This window comes from Talpa europaea (assembly GCF_964194135.1).
Source record: "Talpa europaea genome assembly, chromosome: 4".
Lineage (NCBI taxonomy): Eukaryota > Metazoa > Chordata > Mammalia > Eulipotyphla > Talpidae > Talpa > Talpa europaea.
The window spans coordinates 127073132-127091758 of record NC_140070.1 but is presented as its reverse complement, the minus strand read 5'-3'; the positions used below and the strand labels follow the sequence as shown (position 1 = coordinate 127091758).

Sequence of the window (18627 nt, the reverse complement as noted above, 5' to 3'; positions counted from 1 at the left end):
TGCTTCCCATTGAACTTCATGGGACCCTGGGAGGTTTCTAATAACAGCAACCTGATATCCCACCGCTGCTTGGAACACGAGTTTTTCATTTTTTCAGAAGTCACTGCGCTTTTTTTTTTTTAAAGATTTATTTATTTTTATACAAGAACCAGGGTACAGGCCAGATCCATGGGAGCATGAGAGGACTCTGCACTTTCTTAAGGTTTTATTTCTCAATTTCACAATCCTTCATTGTAAAGGCTGAAGACACGCTAAACTGACAGCCAGCTCCCTGTTCATTCAGAGCACGTGAAGCTGCAGGAGGACTCAGGGAGTTTCCTTACACTGAGTGATCTGTGAGCTATAGTAAGGGCCACCAATGGAAACCAAACGCTAGTCTTACCTTTTTTTTTTTTTAAAGATTTATTATTTATTTTTATAGAGGCAGTGGGTACAGTCAGAAGCACGGGAGGGTGAGAGGATTCACCAGAGCCAGAGCAGAGAGCAGAACAGGCAGAGTGACAAAGTACACTGCTGAGGGGAGCAGCAGGCGGCGGGAAAGGTCTGCGCGCCATGTGGGACCCTCCTCCGGTGGCCAGGGAGCAGCCGGGGATCGAACCGGTGCTGCAGAGGCTGCGGGCAGCTTTGCAACCCAGCGCTCAACCGCTGCGCCACCAGGGAAGCCCCAAAAGCTAGTCTTACCTTTAAGAAGCTTCTAATTTAAAGACACTGGTAGCTCTATGGACAAATAATTCTGTATCAATACAGAGCTGAAAGTGATATAAAAGTATGAACAAAAGCGATGCAGAACAAAGTAGAGATGAATGTTAAGGGGAAGGAGAGTCCTAGATCATAGACTAACTATAACTATGCTTTTCATGAGAAAATGTCTGCATTAAAGCACGTTTTATGGATTGGTCAGGTTCACAAAAACCAGAAGGGATGGATTTATCCAGCTATGTCCAACCACCACTCATGGTGTGATCAGTATTGTGACATAGACAAGGTGCAGGTGCAAGGCTCAATTCTAGCCTCTTTTCATCCCCAATCAAAATTTCACATCCCCAAAATCAAGAATACATTGCCCTGAAGAGCAGAGGGTAGTTCTACAACTAGAAAGATATTTCTACTATATATTTAGAAGACAGAAAATAGCAATCACCATGCTTACATTTCACACTTTTCAAATTCAGACCAACAGAGGTTCAAAACCAGGCCTTGTCATTTTCAACAAGTGAGTGAAACCTATGGCTCAGTTGCTACATCTGTGGAAGAAGAACATAAATCACAAAATGTGCTGTACTAATGAGATCGGACTTTTAAAATAATCAGCCCTGTGCCTCACACGTGGCAAGAGTTTGCAAAGGGCATTAGCTAAAAACATAGATGTTGCTATCATTATAATTATTATTCTAGAAATTGTGCTCCCCATCAGTGTCAGGTGCATCCACATGTTGTATATCTGGAGACTTGGTGCTCTGATCACAGCATATTTTGGGAACCCAAAAGCTGAGAACTAAGCCTGTACCCTAAGCAAAACCAACAGGAGCGACCAGCCTGGGCTACCTGCCTGCCTGCTGCTCGCTCAGCATCTGGAACAAGCAGCCCCAAAAGTTAAATTTGTGCTCAGTTTTCACTGATTTCATGAACACCCCAGCTGCTCACAGGAAGGGCCATCCTCAGCCCCTCCAACCTCAGTGGTACAGGGTACAGGCCTGCAGGCTCCTCCTGACAATCTTCCAGTGCATAATCCAAAGTTTCCCTGGTTTCTCTCTCTCTGTTTTTATGACATCCAAGACCATGTGAGCCTAAGATGACGACATTGATAACTGACTCTGAACTCCCACCCAGGTGTGCTACTTCTGGAAACTTGCCAAGCCTTTTCCCTTTCTCACATTTCCCAGAGTGCTCTCCTGGCCATGGTGCCTATGGCAATTTCCACCAACTTCTTGCTGACCCTTTCAACCCTCCACTGGCCACCCAGCTGCCCTGCTCCTGCAGAGCTGGAGAATTCCTGTTCTCAAGTAATCATACCTTCTTTTAGCTTCCTGTATTCTTCAAATCTCTACATAGACACCAAATGTCACTTAACTTTATAAAGAGTAGTAGAAAACAAGTCTAATTTTACTGAGTTAAAAACTTTTGAAAGATGAATGGCTTTTCATCACAGAGTGGAGGAGAGATGGATGGGGATTCCCAAGCAGAAGGAGCAACACACGCACTCATTTGTCTTACAGCTGTACTGTCTCTCTTGAGTCTGCTGGGCCTTGGCATTGCTTCTGGCACATAGTAGGTGTTTAATTAATCAACAGACCTAGATCAACTAGGTGGATGTCAGAAACTGCAGTTTGTCATAGTTTCTTCAAATACAGACCATGTATACATCTGAATCATACATTAAAGGTACAGATCTGTGGCCAAGACTTGATGACTGAACTAGAATTTGTCAATTAAAACCCCACTCGTTGAGTCTTAAGCAGTCCTCTGTATTGAGCTACAGCAGAGAATTTCAAACTTTTAATCCCCATACCCTGTAATACATTCTACACTGTAACCTAACACTCTCATATGCACTATGTATATGCTAAAACTTTTTACTCTGTTCTAATTTTTTTTAAAAAAGCTGATTGCAGCCCATTAAATTCATTACCCAGCTCAGTACAATTTGAAAAACTCTGGGTTGGGCCTTCCTGGTGGTGCAAGGGTTAGTCTCAGCACTATCAAGCTCTTGCCAAACACAGCAGCATGAAATTGATCCTGGACCAGGGAGCTAACCCACATGGCACAGCAGACCTCTCCTAGGAATCTCACCTGCTGCTCCCCTCAGCAGTAGATCTCAGTGGATCTCAGTGGATCTGACTGTTTTGTTTCCCCACTCTGTCTCTGGTGAATCCTCTTACTCCCACACCTCTGGCCTACACCCCAGTTCTTATATGCATAAATAAGTAAAAAATAAATCTTAAAAAGAAAAGAAAAAGAAAAACATTGGGTTAGTGCACTCTAAGAGGAAGTGGGGTGGTGACTGTTGATATTGTCAAAAAGTAGGGAACAATGAGATCATAGAGGACCTTGCTAAGTTAAAGTGTTTAGCCTTATGCTGTAAGTCATAAGAAGTAATTTGTTTCATTAATAATTAGATAGGAGAATAAATAAAACATAGGCCCAGCCTTTTTGGAGATAAGTTTCCTGGGGGGAATGGGGGTAGGGTGATAAACAAAAAGTACCTGTTAACAAATGGGGACTAGAGGAAACTTCCAGAGCAACACATGTTCAACAGCACAGAGGGGAACAGCGTGAAACACCGAAAGGACTGAAAGCAGTTCGGTGAGCAATGGGTTCAGACAGGAAGAATTATCCTAGGCCTGGCTCCAAAGTCCTCCTTTCTCTGAGGGGAAGAGAGGTTATCAGGGATACCTTATCTTGAATGAAATGATTATCGCTACTTTTACAAAATATGAGAAGCCCTGTAAAATAAGAGATGACATGAGGGAGGCAGAGAGCAGAAGACAGGGCCAGAGCTTCTGCACCCCAGATGTTTAAGAGATGGCCTTCCTAGAAATACTGGAGCAACTGGACTGGGGCATTTGCCCTCATGGTGTGTGGCGCAGGGCCAACTATGAAGCAATGTCTCAGCCCCATTATATTTTAACAGCTTTATTGAGTATAATTTACATACCATAAAATTCACTCATGTCACCACCATCTAATCACCTCAAAAAAAATCCCACAAGCTCTTTTATTATCACACTTGGTTTCCACCTCCAGCCCTAGCCAACCACTAATCTGCATTCTTTCTCCATAGATTCACCTTTTCTCAGCATTTCATATAAATGGAATAATACAATACATGATCTTTTGTGTGTGGCTTCATTTACGTAGCATAATATCTATATTATAGCCTATGCATATGTACTTCACTACTTTTTATTACACAGTAATATTCCATTATATTCCACCACATTCTATTCACCTGTTCATCAGATAGTGATAGACTATTTCTAGATTTGGGTGGTTTTTTTTTTTTTTTTTCACATGTACATGTTTTTGTGTGGACATATATTTTTACTTCTCTTGGGTGGATACTCAGAAGTAGAAATGCTGGGTCATGTAGCAAATTTGTATTTAACTTTTTCAAAAACAGTCAAAAAGTTTCCCATACCAAAATAGGAGAATTCCAGTTTGTCCACACTTTCAGATACTTTTTTTTTAATTTATTTATTCATTCATACAAGAACCGGGTACAGGCCAGATGTGCAGGAGGGTGAGAGGATTCACCAGAGACAGTGTTGGGAACAGAACAGGCAGACTGAAATACACTGCTGAGGGGAGCAGGGGGCAAGACAGGAGAGGTCTGCCACGCCATGTGGGTATCTCTCCTTCAGACCGGGATCAAACCTGTGCTGCAGAGGAAGCCCCTTCTCATATACATTTTTAAATCAACATTTACATTTATTATGGCATGAAGTGTAGTCTGAATAAAGTTTTAACCAACAGTCCTGCAATCTTAAAGAGTTCAAGGCCTCTAGATTTATGCACACTCCAAATTTCACTGAAATTTATAAAAATATGATCAGAGATGTTGATTTGAAAAATGCTTGAAATATTTAGTGTTAAAAAATACTGAACAACCATACAGAACAACAAACAGTTACAGAAAATTTGACCAAAATATTTGTCAAAGGTGAGTTTTCAAGGAGTCACACAAGACAAATGAGACTGTGCCTCACACTTTAAATAGTCTCCAAGGGGACAAAGTCCTAATTGTGAATTTTGCAAACCCACAGCCCTTACAAAATATAGCAGTGAAAGTCACGAACCAGAAAGATCGAATATCTCTTTAAATCTGATGCAACTTGCATTGTAGCAGGTGAAGAGCTACAAAGCTGAGACCCTACCTCTAGAAAAAAAAGAAACAGATTTGACCTCAAGGGGATAGAGAATAGTCACTGGAACACGCCTGCTGCTCTGAAAACCCTGGGTACCTTTTACAAACACACACAAATTAATAGAGAGGATGAGAACTGGCAAGAACTTTTAATTCAGAGACCAAAAGGATAGCAAGCTTTCAAATCCCTTCCCCTGCACTTTTCCAATCTAGAAAACAACCTCCCTATCTGGAGCTTCCATCTCTGTCCCGCTAACATTTTTATTTCAAGTGTCCTATATATGTCACTGAGCAAGTACAATTTCCTCTCTTCACAGAGGCTTCCTTCTTGGGAGAGACTTTTTTTCCCTAGCCATGAGCACCTATGCTAATTATCCAGTAGCACTTTTTTGGTGCAATAGTTTAAATGCAGGTTTAAGTAGCCAGCTGGTTAGGTTCCAGGAGATTTCCCCTGCTAATTTGCAGTCACTCAAGAAAAACAAAGGAGTAACTAAGATAGATTTACCATGATTTTAAAGAAACACTGATTTTCCTTTCTGTCCCCCTCACCTCCCACCAAAATGTGTAGACTTCTGTATTTCACACTTTCATGTTCTTTTCCAAAAACAAAAGCTGTTTACATTCAAGAAATGCTGACTATAATACCAGCATCTTTACATTATTCTCAGAGAGTCTATATATTGTTCAACTAAGGTGTGTGCAGGCTTCCCTCCCAGAGTAGCATCTGGAATTAAACTCCAGGAGAGCATGCACTCTTTTGTTTCCTTGGCTGCAGGCAAAGAAAAGTTATCTCTGACTGGTGCTACACATTTAAGAAAACAGAAGAGAGGTTGGTCTTTGAGGAACAGAGAGCACTTGTCTTCGACCTCATCAACCACAGGGTAGGACAGCAACACCAGCACCACCAGGGCACCACTGTAAACAAAGCCTCTGACCATGAAGAATGTCTTAGAAGTTCAACTGAATCACCAAATGTGGCTACTTGCAAACTTTCGGGCCCTTCAACTAGGTAACAGTGTATGTGATCTCAACAGCGTGCTAAGAACAGGATAGAAACACTTCAAGAAAACCATTTCAAATCTGTTAAGTTCCTTAGACAAAGGCCAAGATGTTGACACTTGGGAGACAAAACTACGGGAGACAAGACTCAAACTTCATTCCAGAGAGAACTTCTTAAATGATGTAATAAAGTCACTGCCTCATCTAAAGAGTAATTAACATCCCCAATTAAAGTTCTTGCACAAATTCCTTGCTACTTTAATAATATTAAGATCTCTTCTGAGAAAGTTTTATCTGTTCCCCCAATTGTCAGTATTATGAAAAATGTAATCACCTTTAAACGAACACACTTATATCCAGTCTTATGAAGATTATCCAATCATGTCTATTCCTTTAAAATTGATCTTCCAAAGGCGGTCTTTGAATGAACATTTTTAAAAGCCTCTTTCCTAAACATCAGTATGAAATACAATTTTAATACATGCTCATTATCAAGCTATATATAAAATGCTTTTACAGCATTAATAGTCATCAATCTTCACCCAAATACATAGATTTAACAATATAAGTGTGCTTAAGAACTTGAATGAAATAATTGCACAGGACATCTTTGTGGCCAGGTAAGAGGTATTCATGAATTATCGTTACAAAGAAAATCTATGGAATTTTTTAGTAAGGAAATCCTTAATCAATTGTCCCAATTCTAAAAGTCCATTCCATTTACCAAGTCTCAAAAAATAAATAATCCAAAGATTTCAGGCTTCAAACAAAAGTGGGTCTGAGAATTTGAGAGTATGGATTCTTTTTTCTCTTCTAGGCAAATGTCAGCACCTCCTGGGGCTTAAACTGAATCCCTACAGGCCCACAGAGAAAAACAGGAAATGAACACCAGAAGGACGCATCTTCTTGATCATGAGGGAGGGGCTTTTCTGCCCACTGAATAAACTCACTAGTAAAAGATTGGCAAGGCAAAGAACAGTCCCGGATTATCATTGGAAGTTGCAAACTTTCCCCTCTCAAGTATCTCCCTTTCTTACAAAATTCAAATGCATATAATATATTAGAGTGGAATTTTTAATTCCATATTCCTAAAAATATGTGCCTTCCACAATTTCAGACCAAATGTCTTGTGAAAAAGATGCTGTTACCTTATATAAACTACCATTTCCTACTCTGCAACAGTTTCAGGCAGGCATTCTCAAAGTTCTGTGCTTTTGTCCTGTTTTTCCAAAGCAACTTATATTTCAGTGCTTATTTCTGTGATTATTTCCTTTACATAAGCTTCTCCCTCCCATTATGCTCCAAGATCCATGAGGACAATATGAGAGCTCCTGCTGAGTTTCTGATTCAGTAGGTCAGAGAGGCTGGACCAGAGAGGATCACGAAGTTTCTAATCCAGGGCTCTCCCTTTGTGAACCTCACCTAGGCAGCAGAAAATGACAACGCACAGCATTACATTTACTGAAACTCTACCAGCTGCAGAATCCTCTACTACCCACTGTGTAAAGCATATAGGTCTATGCTCTAAACACTGTTACAATCGTCAACATAGGACAGAGTGCAGGGGACAATGCACAGACACATGTCCAAAACAGCAAGAAATCATTAGTACAGTCAAAATAAGACATTTCATTTCTCCAATGCATTTCTCTATTATGTATCCCACTGTGCAGTTTAATCTATTTTTCTCAGATAGAAATTACTAAACCACAATGCATAGCCTTCTTGCTCATACTACCCTACTTCATTTCACTTACTAATGGGAGTTTTGTCTGAGGCCTGGGCACCAAATGTAGTGAGGGAATTCATTTTAAAGCTTATTTACTTTGTTTATATTTTAGTGTCTGTAAGAAACAGGGCCATGATCAGCATTCAGTCCTTAAAGATCATAAATCAAACAGAGGAGTTGATAATACATAATCAAATCCTACCACCAGGCTCAATAAAAGAATACACAAGAACAATCCAACAGAATCCCAAACTCTAACTTTCCTATCACTGCATGGTCTTCAAAACATACTAGCAATAACTTTCAAATGCATACTTTTCTCACGAACTTGTTCTGGATTTAAGTGTATTTATATCTAGATTATAATCAGAGAGGGTATTTAATTAGATAATGTTTGCAAGTACTTTGAAGATATAAAGTGCTCTATAAATGCTAAATATTATTATTATTATTTAAATACAGTTTGCAATTACTGCTTACAACCTATTCCACCCACCACACTGCTATAATTTGATTACAGGCAGCTTAAAAAAAAAATGCCTAGAAGTAGAAATGATGAAACCATGCCCATGTGAAGCTCTTGATTTTTACCCCAGGCATAAGTAATTTACTAGAATTTTAAATGGAGGGCTAGGTAATAAAATCTAGTAAATCAAGGCTATTGGCCTCTGCAAGACTGACAGCCAAAAAATTATGTCAATTTTAATAGTTTCTTACTTATAAACCAGGTGGGAAGCAGATAGTGGGCCAAAACACAAGACTCTTAACTCTTTTGGTTGCCAGTTTCATCTTCCTTTTTCTCCACTGTAATCTTAAAATATCTATATCCATCTGAAAAAGAAGGTAACTCAAGATTTGATTTTAATCATTTTCTGGCAGATCAAGGCTGAGCATGGACCCCAGTATATCATGGCGTATGACTCGCCTTGTTATCTTTTGTGATAATCACAAATTCAGTGTTCTCCATTTCATAAAAATTAGAAATCTTTGAGTCTGGTTCTACATATCTTCTCTTTTTTTTTTTTTTTAAAGAATTATTTATTGGGCCTCCCCTGGTGGCGCAGGTGGTTGAGCGCAGCGCTGTGAAGCTGTCTGCAGCCTCTGCAACGCCAGTTCGATCCCAGCCAGCCGGCGAGGGTCCCACATGGACAGCAGACCTCTCCTGTCGCGCCCGCTTCTCCCCTCAGCAGTGTATTTCGTCAGTCTGCCTGTTCTGGTCCCCACTCTGTCACTGGTGAATCATCTCACCCTACCGTGCATCTGGCCTGTACCCCAGTTCTTGTATAAATAAGTAAATCTTTAAAAAAAAATTATTTACGCATACAAGAACTGGGGTACAGGTTAGAGGTGCGGGGAGGGGGGAGAGGATTCACCAGAGACATTAGGGAGCAGAACAGGCAGACTGACTATAATACACACTGAGGGGAGCAGCGGGCAAGTCAGTAGAGGTCTGCTACAACATGTGAGTCACCTCATCCTGCTGTGACTTAACCCCTTGCGCCACCAGGGAGGCCCCTACCTATCCTCTAAACAGCCTTCTTGGATGATTTTCAGAGAGAATTACAGGTAAAACTTCTTCTCTATGAAATGCTTAAGGAAATCACTGCTAATCCCAAAATAGTTCATATTTTGTTTTTAGTTGTTAAGGCAAGAAAAAGAACAATTAACAACAACCTGAACTGACCTTGGTTATTTATAAAACAAATCACAAAGAAGAATACTCTGAAAGTAACTCTTTATCACACAGTTCATCAAAAAGATCATGTTCCCCTCGCCAAAGTCTTCTAGGAAATTTGCGAACCCAGAGAAATAATATATCTGATAAGTCTGATGTCAGGACAAGGTCAAATTATGACCAGGGAAATCAATATCAGCAGTGACGTTGGGGCAAGTTAGTCATCAGGTTGGCCATTTAGTAGCTCTATATCTTTTGGTAAACTTAATTGATTTTTTTTAAGCTTCACTCATTCTTCTATAACTGAAATACATCAGCTTACAAGAAATTGGAAGGTAATTTAACCATGTTAAAAATCTTAGAGATATTCATAAACATTCATAATAAACTCATTATAACAAGGAAACAGATGTATAGAAAAACTTCCAAGGATATTTATTGACGCACGATTTGTAAGCGTTCAAAGTTCAGGAATAACCTACACCTTCACCAATAGAATGTTTATGACATCCCCACAATTAAATGTTAAACAGTCACTTAAAAATATATTAGAAATTTGAACACTTTGAAGAAATTAAAAATTACACACTAATTTTTTTAATGATACTAGTATTGTGACTATTCATTTTAAGAGCACTCATACTGAAATATTTATGTGAAATAAGATGCTTCAAAATAATATGGAAGCAGATATAGATGAGGATATAGATAAAACAAATTGGTCACAAGTGGATAATTGTTAAGCTGGGGGGCACATTATACTATAAAATTGTCTACATTTTAAGTAACAGTTTTATTGAGATTTAATTTTCATTCCATAAAATTCACCCTCTTGAAAGGCACAAGTGATTGTAGCACATCTACAGATTCAGCAGCCATCACTTCTAGTCAACTTCAGATTTCAGCAGATACTCCCCACTCCTTCTTTCTCCTCGTCCTGCTTCCCCACTTTCCTCTCCCCCCAGCTCCAGCATGTACTAATGTCCTTTATGTCTATGAATTTGCCTACTCCGAATGTTGCATAGAAATGGAATCATAACATGTGGCCTTGTTACTGGCTTCTTTCACTTAGCACAATGTTCACCCATGTTGCAGTATGTATCAGTACCTCCCTTTATTGCTAAATACTATTCCATTGTGTGGCTACACTATATTTCATTTATTCATTCATCAACTGATGGCCATTTGGGTTGCTTCCATATTGGAGCTATTACAAATAATGCTAGTGTAAACATTTGCATACAAGTTTTTTTGTGTGGATATATGTTTTCAATTCTCTCGGGTATATAGCTAAGAGGAGACCTGCTGGGTCACATGGTGACTCTATATTTAACATTTTGAGGAACTGCCAACCTGTTTTCCAAAGTGGCTACACCATTTTATATTCCCATCAGCAATGGTGAGCATTCCAATATGCTGTCTACTTTTATTGAATTTTAAAATTCCCCATGATAAAGTTCTTAAAATGATGCCATTGGAAAAACATTAATAGCATGCAAAAAGGCTGAGGACTACATTTTTAAAAAAGGCTGAGATAATACATATAACATGATATTGATTATCTTCAGCTATCTACTTAGTTATGAGTAGAAAAGAACTACCAAGTCACAGGTCACAAGGTATGCGTGATCAGTGGAAATTGCAAATGTGGATGATTTGAGAATTCTATTTGTCTTTCCCCCATTTTTCTAAATTTTAAATAATGGCCATGTTTTGCTTTTATAACGAGTACAAGGAAAATTTGTTTTTAATTAAATAAACAACAATTCTTCATTTTGTTGCTCTCTTTCACTGTCTACATTTTCTGGGTCCTGGAGCCCCAGACTCATTCCAGTGGAGATTCCCAAGAAACTCAAATATATATCTTGCCTTCACAAAGCCTGCTGTCCAGTAGTGCACACAACCCCAGATGAGGAAGTTCTTAAATTTCCAATAGAAGTGTGAGGTCATTTCTAATTTCTAAGAGAAATTAGAGACAATTTCATGGAAAAGGGAGCATCTGAATGGTTAGTGCTAAGGCACTACACATAGAAAGGGAGAATGAGGTAAGGTGTGTGCCCCTTGAAGAGCGTCCCTGAGGTAAAGGAAGTTGTTCCCTGAGGCAAGAGTTGAGGAATGATTATTAAAACTGCAGTGCATGGTAGGAGGCACAGCTAAATGATGGTGGGTCTTGAGGCTGGGTTGAAGAGTCTGGTCTTTGTTCTGTAGTGTGTGAGGAGTCAGCGAAGGCCAGACTGAAACTGCTTCAGGAAGACTAATATGGACGGAAGGAATGGACGAGACTAGTGGTGGAGACACAAGCGACCAGGTCATGGGCACCGCCCAGGAAAGAGTAAGTCCAGAGGTTGCAAGGCAGGATGAAGGCCAGGGTCATCCAGCAGATTATCAAGGAAGGAATTTTAAGGTTGGGGTGAAATATCATGTGAGACTCGCAGGACACATGCTTGAGATGACTGCAGACAGCCTGGCATGTAAATAGTACGTAGAGAATCTTTTTTTTTTTTTTTTTTTCTAGAGGCAAATAAGCTTCCAGCCAGAATGGAAGAAATTACAAGCGGAATTCATCCAACATTTTCTATTTAAGTCCTCCCTCTCTCGCCACTACGAACCTTATATTTATATGTGCAGAATAACATTTCATTCAAAAAATATCACCCAGATTTTCTTGGAATTCTCAGCACACTGCTAGTTCAGGCCCTGTTCTCAGAGAGCTACTTCCCCCACAGAAAAGGAGGAAATGATTTGACATGAAAGAATCTTTCAAGACTTAAGTTTCCCCAAATTCGATCAGACTCAGCTAGACATAGGAGCCATGATTCAATCACAGCAGCTCAAAGCCAGTGGACTTCAGAAACCACTATCACTGGAGAAGGAACAGTGTCAAAACAAGAATGGCACAGAAGATCAATTCCTGGGCAGAGAAAGAAGAAAGGGCCAACCGGCAGGACTGACAATTACAAGATTTCAAAGAGCCTTACAGATAAGGGTGATGTGGGAGGAAATGTGATCTATCCATGAAGAACAAATGTTAGGTATTCTTTCATCAACAAAATATTGCATGACCTCCTAAGTAGATAATTATGCAAACAACAACCATGACTTATATTCAGCTTTTGCACTAAAATTAGTCCAGTTAATGCTGACTACTGAAAATATTATGTACAGAAAAATTTCTCTGATGTTAAGATGTTAATACAACTATCACTACACCCCATTTTATAATGAGGCAATGTCATTACAAAAAAAAACCTGCTTAATATCCCTAAAAAATTAATGGATCTAATTTAAAAACTGCTATGCTTATCATCAATATATTATATATTACTATCTTATCAATCCCTACAATATACTAAACTCTTATTTAAGACCAAATTTAAATAAGTGCTCTGGGGTAATGAGTTCATGTTTCAAGATTTCCTTAAGCTCCGTGAGATCTCTGATCACTAGGTTTTAAATTCTGGACTAGTAGTATTTATCACTGCATGTGCACACTTCCACACCCAACAAACAAATTTTGAAAGGGTACAGGCATAACTAATGTGTTTATGTCTGAATGGCCAGTCCATAAAAAAAAAAGGGTAAATGCACAAAAATGAAATAGGTTTTGATGACTAATGCTGATACTTGATATGGCTTAGAAATATGCTAATCCTCAAACAGCTTCTGAGCTGAGCTCACCTCCTATGTAATGAATGCTGATCCTCAGGTAAAGCTCAAGCTCAGGCATCAGAGAAACAGAAAGTCATAGTAGCACACAAGAGAAGGGACTATTAAAAAAGAGGCAGGACTTTTTGATATTTTTTTCTCAGCATCGTTTTCTATTAGGTACAATCATTGGGGTCAAATGTTAGAATGTCAAATGTTACCATTGGGGTCAAATGGTAGAATCAAGTTTCCCATAAATTCGATTTAATCATGGAATAGTATATAGCACGTACAGCACCTTCTAGTTCTCAAAATGTTGTCATAAATACAATGTCTGAAAGCCCGCATATAAGGAAAGCAAAGAGGTGTGATCATTCTCATTTTTAAGTTAATTATGGTTGAATGACTTACCTGAAGTTACAGAACTAATAAGATGTGGACACAGAACCATGTTAAGTCTACTGCATTCACTTAATATGCATGCATTCATTTACACCCCAACTAATTGGGATGAAAGGCGCAAAGATGAACAAGACCTAGCCTCTACCCTCAAGGAGCTAAAAGTTTGTGAGCAGTCAAAAAGAAAACCCACACCATTATAAAACAAACACTAAAAGTATAGCAGGAAGGGTGTATGCAGTCTTCCAGATGTGCGCCATTCTTCAATCCAATTGGTTTTGATAGAGAAAAAATTATCTAGGCCCACTAGGGGGCAAGAGAAAGGGGGAGAGACAAGCAGAGGTCATCTAATTCTGTTCAAATAGAAAAGTGAGTGTGATTCCTGGCAGAAACCTGGAGTATGAAGTCAGCAGTGGCCTGTCTTGGCCTTGAATGCCTTACCCTTTGGGCCAAGCTAAGGACAGCCAAGGTGCTTAGATTCACATATATGCTAATCTCCAAAAAGCTTTCTGGGCTGATCTCACCTCATCTGTAATAAAGCACACCGTTGGCAAATTTCATTTCTTTTAATACTGCTACATCTTGAAGGAAAATGACTCAAGCCCTGGGTTTAAATGAGTAGATTGTTTTCTGTAGCCTATGGATATATGTATACACACATTTCATACACCCACACAGATAGTTATAGCCATAATACTGTATGTTTCCACATAGATTGTAGAAAACATACATAAAACTCTACAAATCTCACATGCAAGGACATCTGAATAATGTGCATGTCTAGACTGCCTCCTTAGGATATATTCAGATGGAGATGGATTTCAGAGAGGTCGCGTGCAGGACAACCATCTGTCTAGATGATTCAGTCTACAGAGGAGGAACTGGAGGATGGCCTGGACAAGATAGATTTCAAAGGTACCTTAAAACTCCTTGGCTTTACATATCTTAAGCTCACCTATATGAAGCAGTTTCTCCATTTTCCAAAGACAATATTCCATCACCCTGGTAAAATTATTCCTCTCTGCCATTTGTTGTGCCCAAGCAGAAAAGGTATTATTGGTTTCTGATTCAGCTACAGACCATGTGACTTAGCGAAAACAGCACTGCATGAAGAGCCAGGAAACCCAGCTCTCACCCACCCCACCGCTGCCCAGAAAAGGGGCTGTGTACAGTAGACTTCACCTCTCTGGACTTCAGCTTCCCCAGTATTAAGTAAAAGAAGTAGCTGTGTTTTACAAGCCTCTTCCACCTCTAAATCCCCCAAGACTTAAATTATCTCTGGAGCTCTCAAAATCAAAACTAATAAAACTAGATTAAGATCATCTCTTTTCTTACTTTTAAACAACCATCGAAACCTTGCATAATTTAAATGATCCATGCTGTCACGGGTTACACTGGTTTAAAGTATGCATTGTAGCTATTTGGAGAAAATTTAGACTGGGTCCAGTCTGGGATCACTGACTGAGAACAATAGTCCCCAAAGTGAGAAAGATAAAGGCCTCTCCAGGCAGGATCTCTTTTTAATGCACTAAGCACAGGGTTGACAAAAAGAGCATTGATTGTGTACATTAAAGAGCCACCGAAACAGTAAGGGACTGGTAAGCCTGCAGCAAATTCTCCTAGAAACCACTGACCTTGGCTGCATTTCAGGGGTCAGGCATTCCCCAGGAGGTTCTCTGCAGGCAGGCTTTCCTGAGGGTTTAGGAACAAATGAGACCTCTCATCAAGATGAGCCTCCTCTGCTAATTTGGGAAGACAGAGAGAGATGATCTGTCCTCTGATTTTGGAGATTACTTACGTGGCCTCTGGCCCCATTTCCAGGCTGCACACCTCAGCCACCACAAGACTGGTGGCTGACCCCAGCCCTGGGGGATGCAATTGTTTGCACATCTGCATTTAAGTCCTCTCATCAGCAGCCCCCCAGGCTCCTGGTTTAGGAAGCCTTCCCTCTTTCCACACCTCCTGTAGGCAGAAATGCAGAAGCAGAAAACTAAGCATAGGCCACAGAGATCAATTCAGTGAATTCTGCCAAAATATCTTTTCAAAATACAGATCTCAGAAGCACAGGCCTCCCGTGTGTGAATTACACCCCAAGTGCACAAGTTGAGCCCTCACCGTGGCCGATAAGTCTGCAACCTCTCTGCTGTGGGTTTCTCAGAAAACCTTCCCTAGAAAAAAAGCCCACAAGGGACACCTGGGACCCAGCCCAACTTAAAATCACATCAGAGCGCTTTCCATTAGAAGAGCTACGTGGAGATTCCGCCTCGGGAAATCACAAGCCTGGTCCATTGTTCAGGCTCCTTACCCCCGCCCCCTTCACCACTCTCCCTGCCCAGAAGTCGGGGCCATCCATCCACCTGATTAACCCGCTGGCAGCAACTCCCAGCGCAGAAAGTAGGGCAAATGCGCACACACAGTCGGTAAAGCAGGGAGCCAGAGACTTGGTCAAAGCACCCAGCCTGCTACCAACCCAGGGGCAGCAGACACCGAATGTGGCATTTCTGCACCCAGGAAATAGACTGTACGCTGTCATAACACATGAATGAGCTTCTGCTCCCCAACTATCCGAAGAGACAGCTTCAAATGCTCTCTCTGTTCCTTCCCCACACCTTGACTGCCTTGCAGAGACCTCACCTCTGGGATGGAAGGATTAAGGAGAAGCAGAAGGGGGAAAAGAGCATTAAGGAGTCTAAAGAAAAAGTACCACTTTGACAATATACACAGCTCTCAAAATAACCATGGAAAAGAAGGCAACGTCAGGTAAACAGTCCTGAGATTTAGCATCAATGCAACAATGTATTGCTCAGGAGGGCGTGTGTGAACTTCCAAGCTTCATCATCCTGCTTGTCTATGATGCGAGCAACCATCAATTCCGTCCCAGCTCCCCCCGCCTCCCCCCGCCTCCCCCCTTCCGGCCTCAAGTACAAGCATTTGCTTTGCTGGGGTTGGGGTGGGGGTGCTTTCAGGAGAAGAAGCCATCCTTAAAATTGGTGGCCAATCCTTCTCAGAACCCCGCTAGAGCCCTTAGAGCCCTTATCACCACCACCCTTCACCCCCTCCCGGGCAGTCAGAATCTAATTAAAAGGGCAAGAAAGCTCTGCCCCCTTCCCCGAAAGAGTGTGTGGGGATCCGGGGTGGGGGTGGGGCGGCGTCGAGGCTGCACTGGGATTCCTGGGATTCTGATCTCAAAACAACAGCAAAATGGATTCTAGATCAGTGATGTCTTAGTCAATACAATGAAGCGGCGTCTGAGGCAATTCACGTGAAGGTAAAACGCCAACCAGTGGGGCTGGGGTATAGGGGAAGTGCTCTACAATGGATCGTCCACAGGCAGAGGGAAAACACACACGCACACTCACACACACACACTCACACACTCACTCCCCACCCCCCCACCCCCCGAGTTCCGGTCTCATTGGGGAGAAGCGGAGAACACATCCCTTTCACCTGCTTAAGTTCAGCCATAAAACTGGAATGTCACAGCCACAAAGTCAGATAACACAGGCAGGGGGGAGTTCAACCCATAAATAAAGGTGAGCGGCAGGCTGGCATTTAAGAGACCGCGGATTCGGGGCACGGGTGGCAAAAAAAATAGGGGGAAGGGGAGGCAGGTGCCTCTCCAACATCAGCAGAGCAATAGCTGCCCCCTTGAAGCAGCAGGTTTGGCTTGGGGGGACCTGCCAGGCTCACCATGCCATTTTGCAGGTAGCCGAAAATGTGAGGAACCGGTGCTTTTATTCAAGCTGTTGTTATTCTTTTTGCATGAAGGACAGCCGGGGCTCGCGCCCTGGGACAAGCCCACTGCCCAGGGCTTGTGTACACACACACACACTCACACACACCCTTTATTTCAATGCTCTTACACCGGTCTAAAATGCAACTGACATGAGCTCCACGCGCTCTCGGGGGAGTTTCGGCCACAACCCAGGGAGGACAGCACCGCACAGTCCCTGCTTGGCCACAGCACCTCAGCAGGCTCGGAAACCCCGAAATCCAGGTCCCCTTCGCGCCGCATTCCCCAGCCCCCGCCCCAAGCCACCCACCGAGCCCACGTACCCTGACCCAAACCACTGAAAAGAAACGAGAAAGCATGTTCTGCTCACCCTCAGAGCCGAGAGATCGATTTCATCTAGGCTGCGAGCTGGAGAGTCGCTCGCCATGTCTACTTCTTCGCCGTAGTAATGGAACAAAACCACCCCGAAGCGTCTTCCTTGGAAATTCCACCTTGGTCTATTTCACTCGCGTCCTCATGCGGGTATCGGGCCAGAGGCCCCGGGCCCAACCTCCCCCGCCCACCCCGACCCCACAGCACCCGATCCCGATCCTGTGCGCGTCGGTCCGCCGGGTCCAGGAGCCCAACCTGCACGGATCTCCAAGCCCCGAGCCGCGGTGCGTGTGGGCTGCGCGCCCTGAGCGGCTAAGGGCGCTGGAGCTGCGTGGGTGTATTTAAATGGGACATGCTTCTTTGCTTGTGCGTGGATGGCGGCTGCATTGGCTGTTATAATGAGACACATCAACTCCTCCACTCAGCTGGGGGGGGGGGTTGGATGGGGGTGGAGAACCATACAGAACTGTCTGTCACCGCTTCCTGGGAGGAGTAAAAGGGGGGGTAAGACCAGCGGAGGAGGCGTGGTCTGAGTCTGGGGAGAGGCCGCGCTTCCTGACCCGGTCCCTCTGCACCAGCGTGGATGGGGGAGGGGCGCTCGCCTTTTCCGCCCAGGATTTGGGGGTGCTATTCGAACTGGGTCTGAAAAGCTGTTCCCGAACCCTGCCGTGCTGATCGTAGGGACAAGGGAGCTTTATTTTTGTGCCTAATTCATGCGCTGCAGTAAAATGGCCCTTCAGTCGTATCTGGGGGGTTCTCGAGAGGGCTCGGAAGCTCCAGCGCTGAAAAAAATCAAGAGGAAATTTTAGAGCGACGCCTTCCCTCCCCCATTAATTATTTGTGTGCCTGGAGTAACGCGGACTGGTGCAACCGGTGCATATAAGGACTTGTGTGCAAGAAGGGGATCCGCCTCCAGCCGCGGAACGAATGGAGAAGAAGCGCACTTGCACCGGCACCGTGCGCGCAGCTCCACGCTTCAGCCCTTGGCGGTGCCCACCGGCTCGGATCCGCCACAGGCCCCCGGATCCCGAATGGTGGTTTGTCTCGGGCGGGCCACTCACTGGCCGCCTGAGACTAGGAAGGTGTGCCTGGAGCGGGGAAGCTGGGAGACCTGCGCTCCCTCTCGGCTTCGCCACACCCAGAACCTGCCCTTGACGCAGTTCCCCACGGAAACGACCGAATTGAAACGACAAGCTTGTTCTCTGGGTGCA

At 42.6% G+C, this 18627-nt stretch overlaps 1 protein-coding gene across 9 annotated transcripts in view; it reads right to left on the bottom strand.

The window, feature by feature from the left end:
- TNIK (TRAF2 and NCK interacting kinase) overlaps positions 1–17471 on the bottom strand; it is a gene marked incomplete at both ends in the record, with an annotated part of 390832 nt that extends 373361 nt beyond the window's left edge. For all 9 annotated transcript variants that reach the window (XM_084231409.1, XM_084231410.1, XM_084231414.1 and 6 more), the window contains one exon: positions 17415–17471. In XM_084231409.1, coding sequence (XP_084087535.1) covers positions 17415–17471 — 57 coding nt within the window. The remainder of the gene's footprint in view (positions 1–17414) is intronic.
- Positions 17472–18627: the final 1156 nt, after the last annotated feature.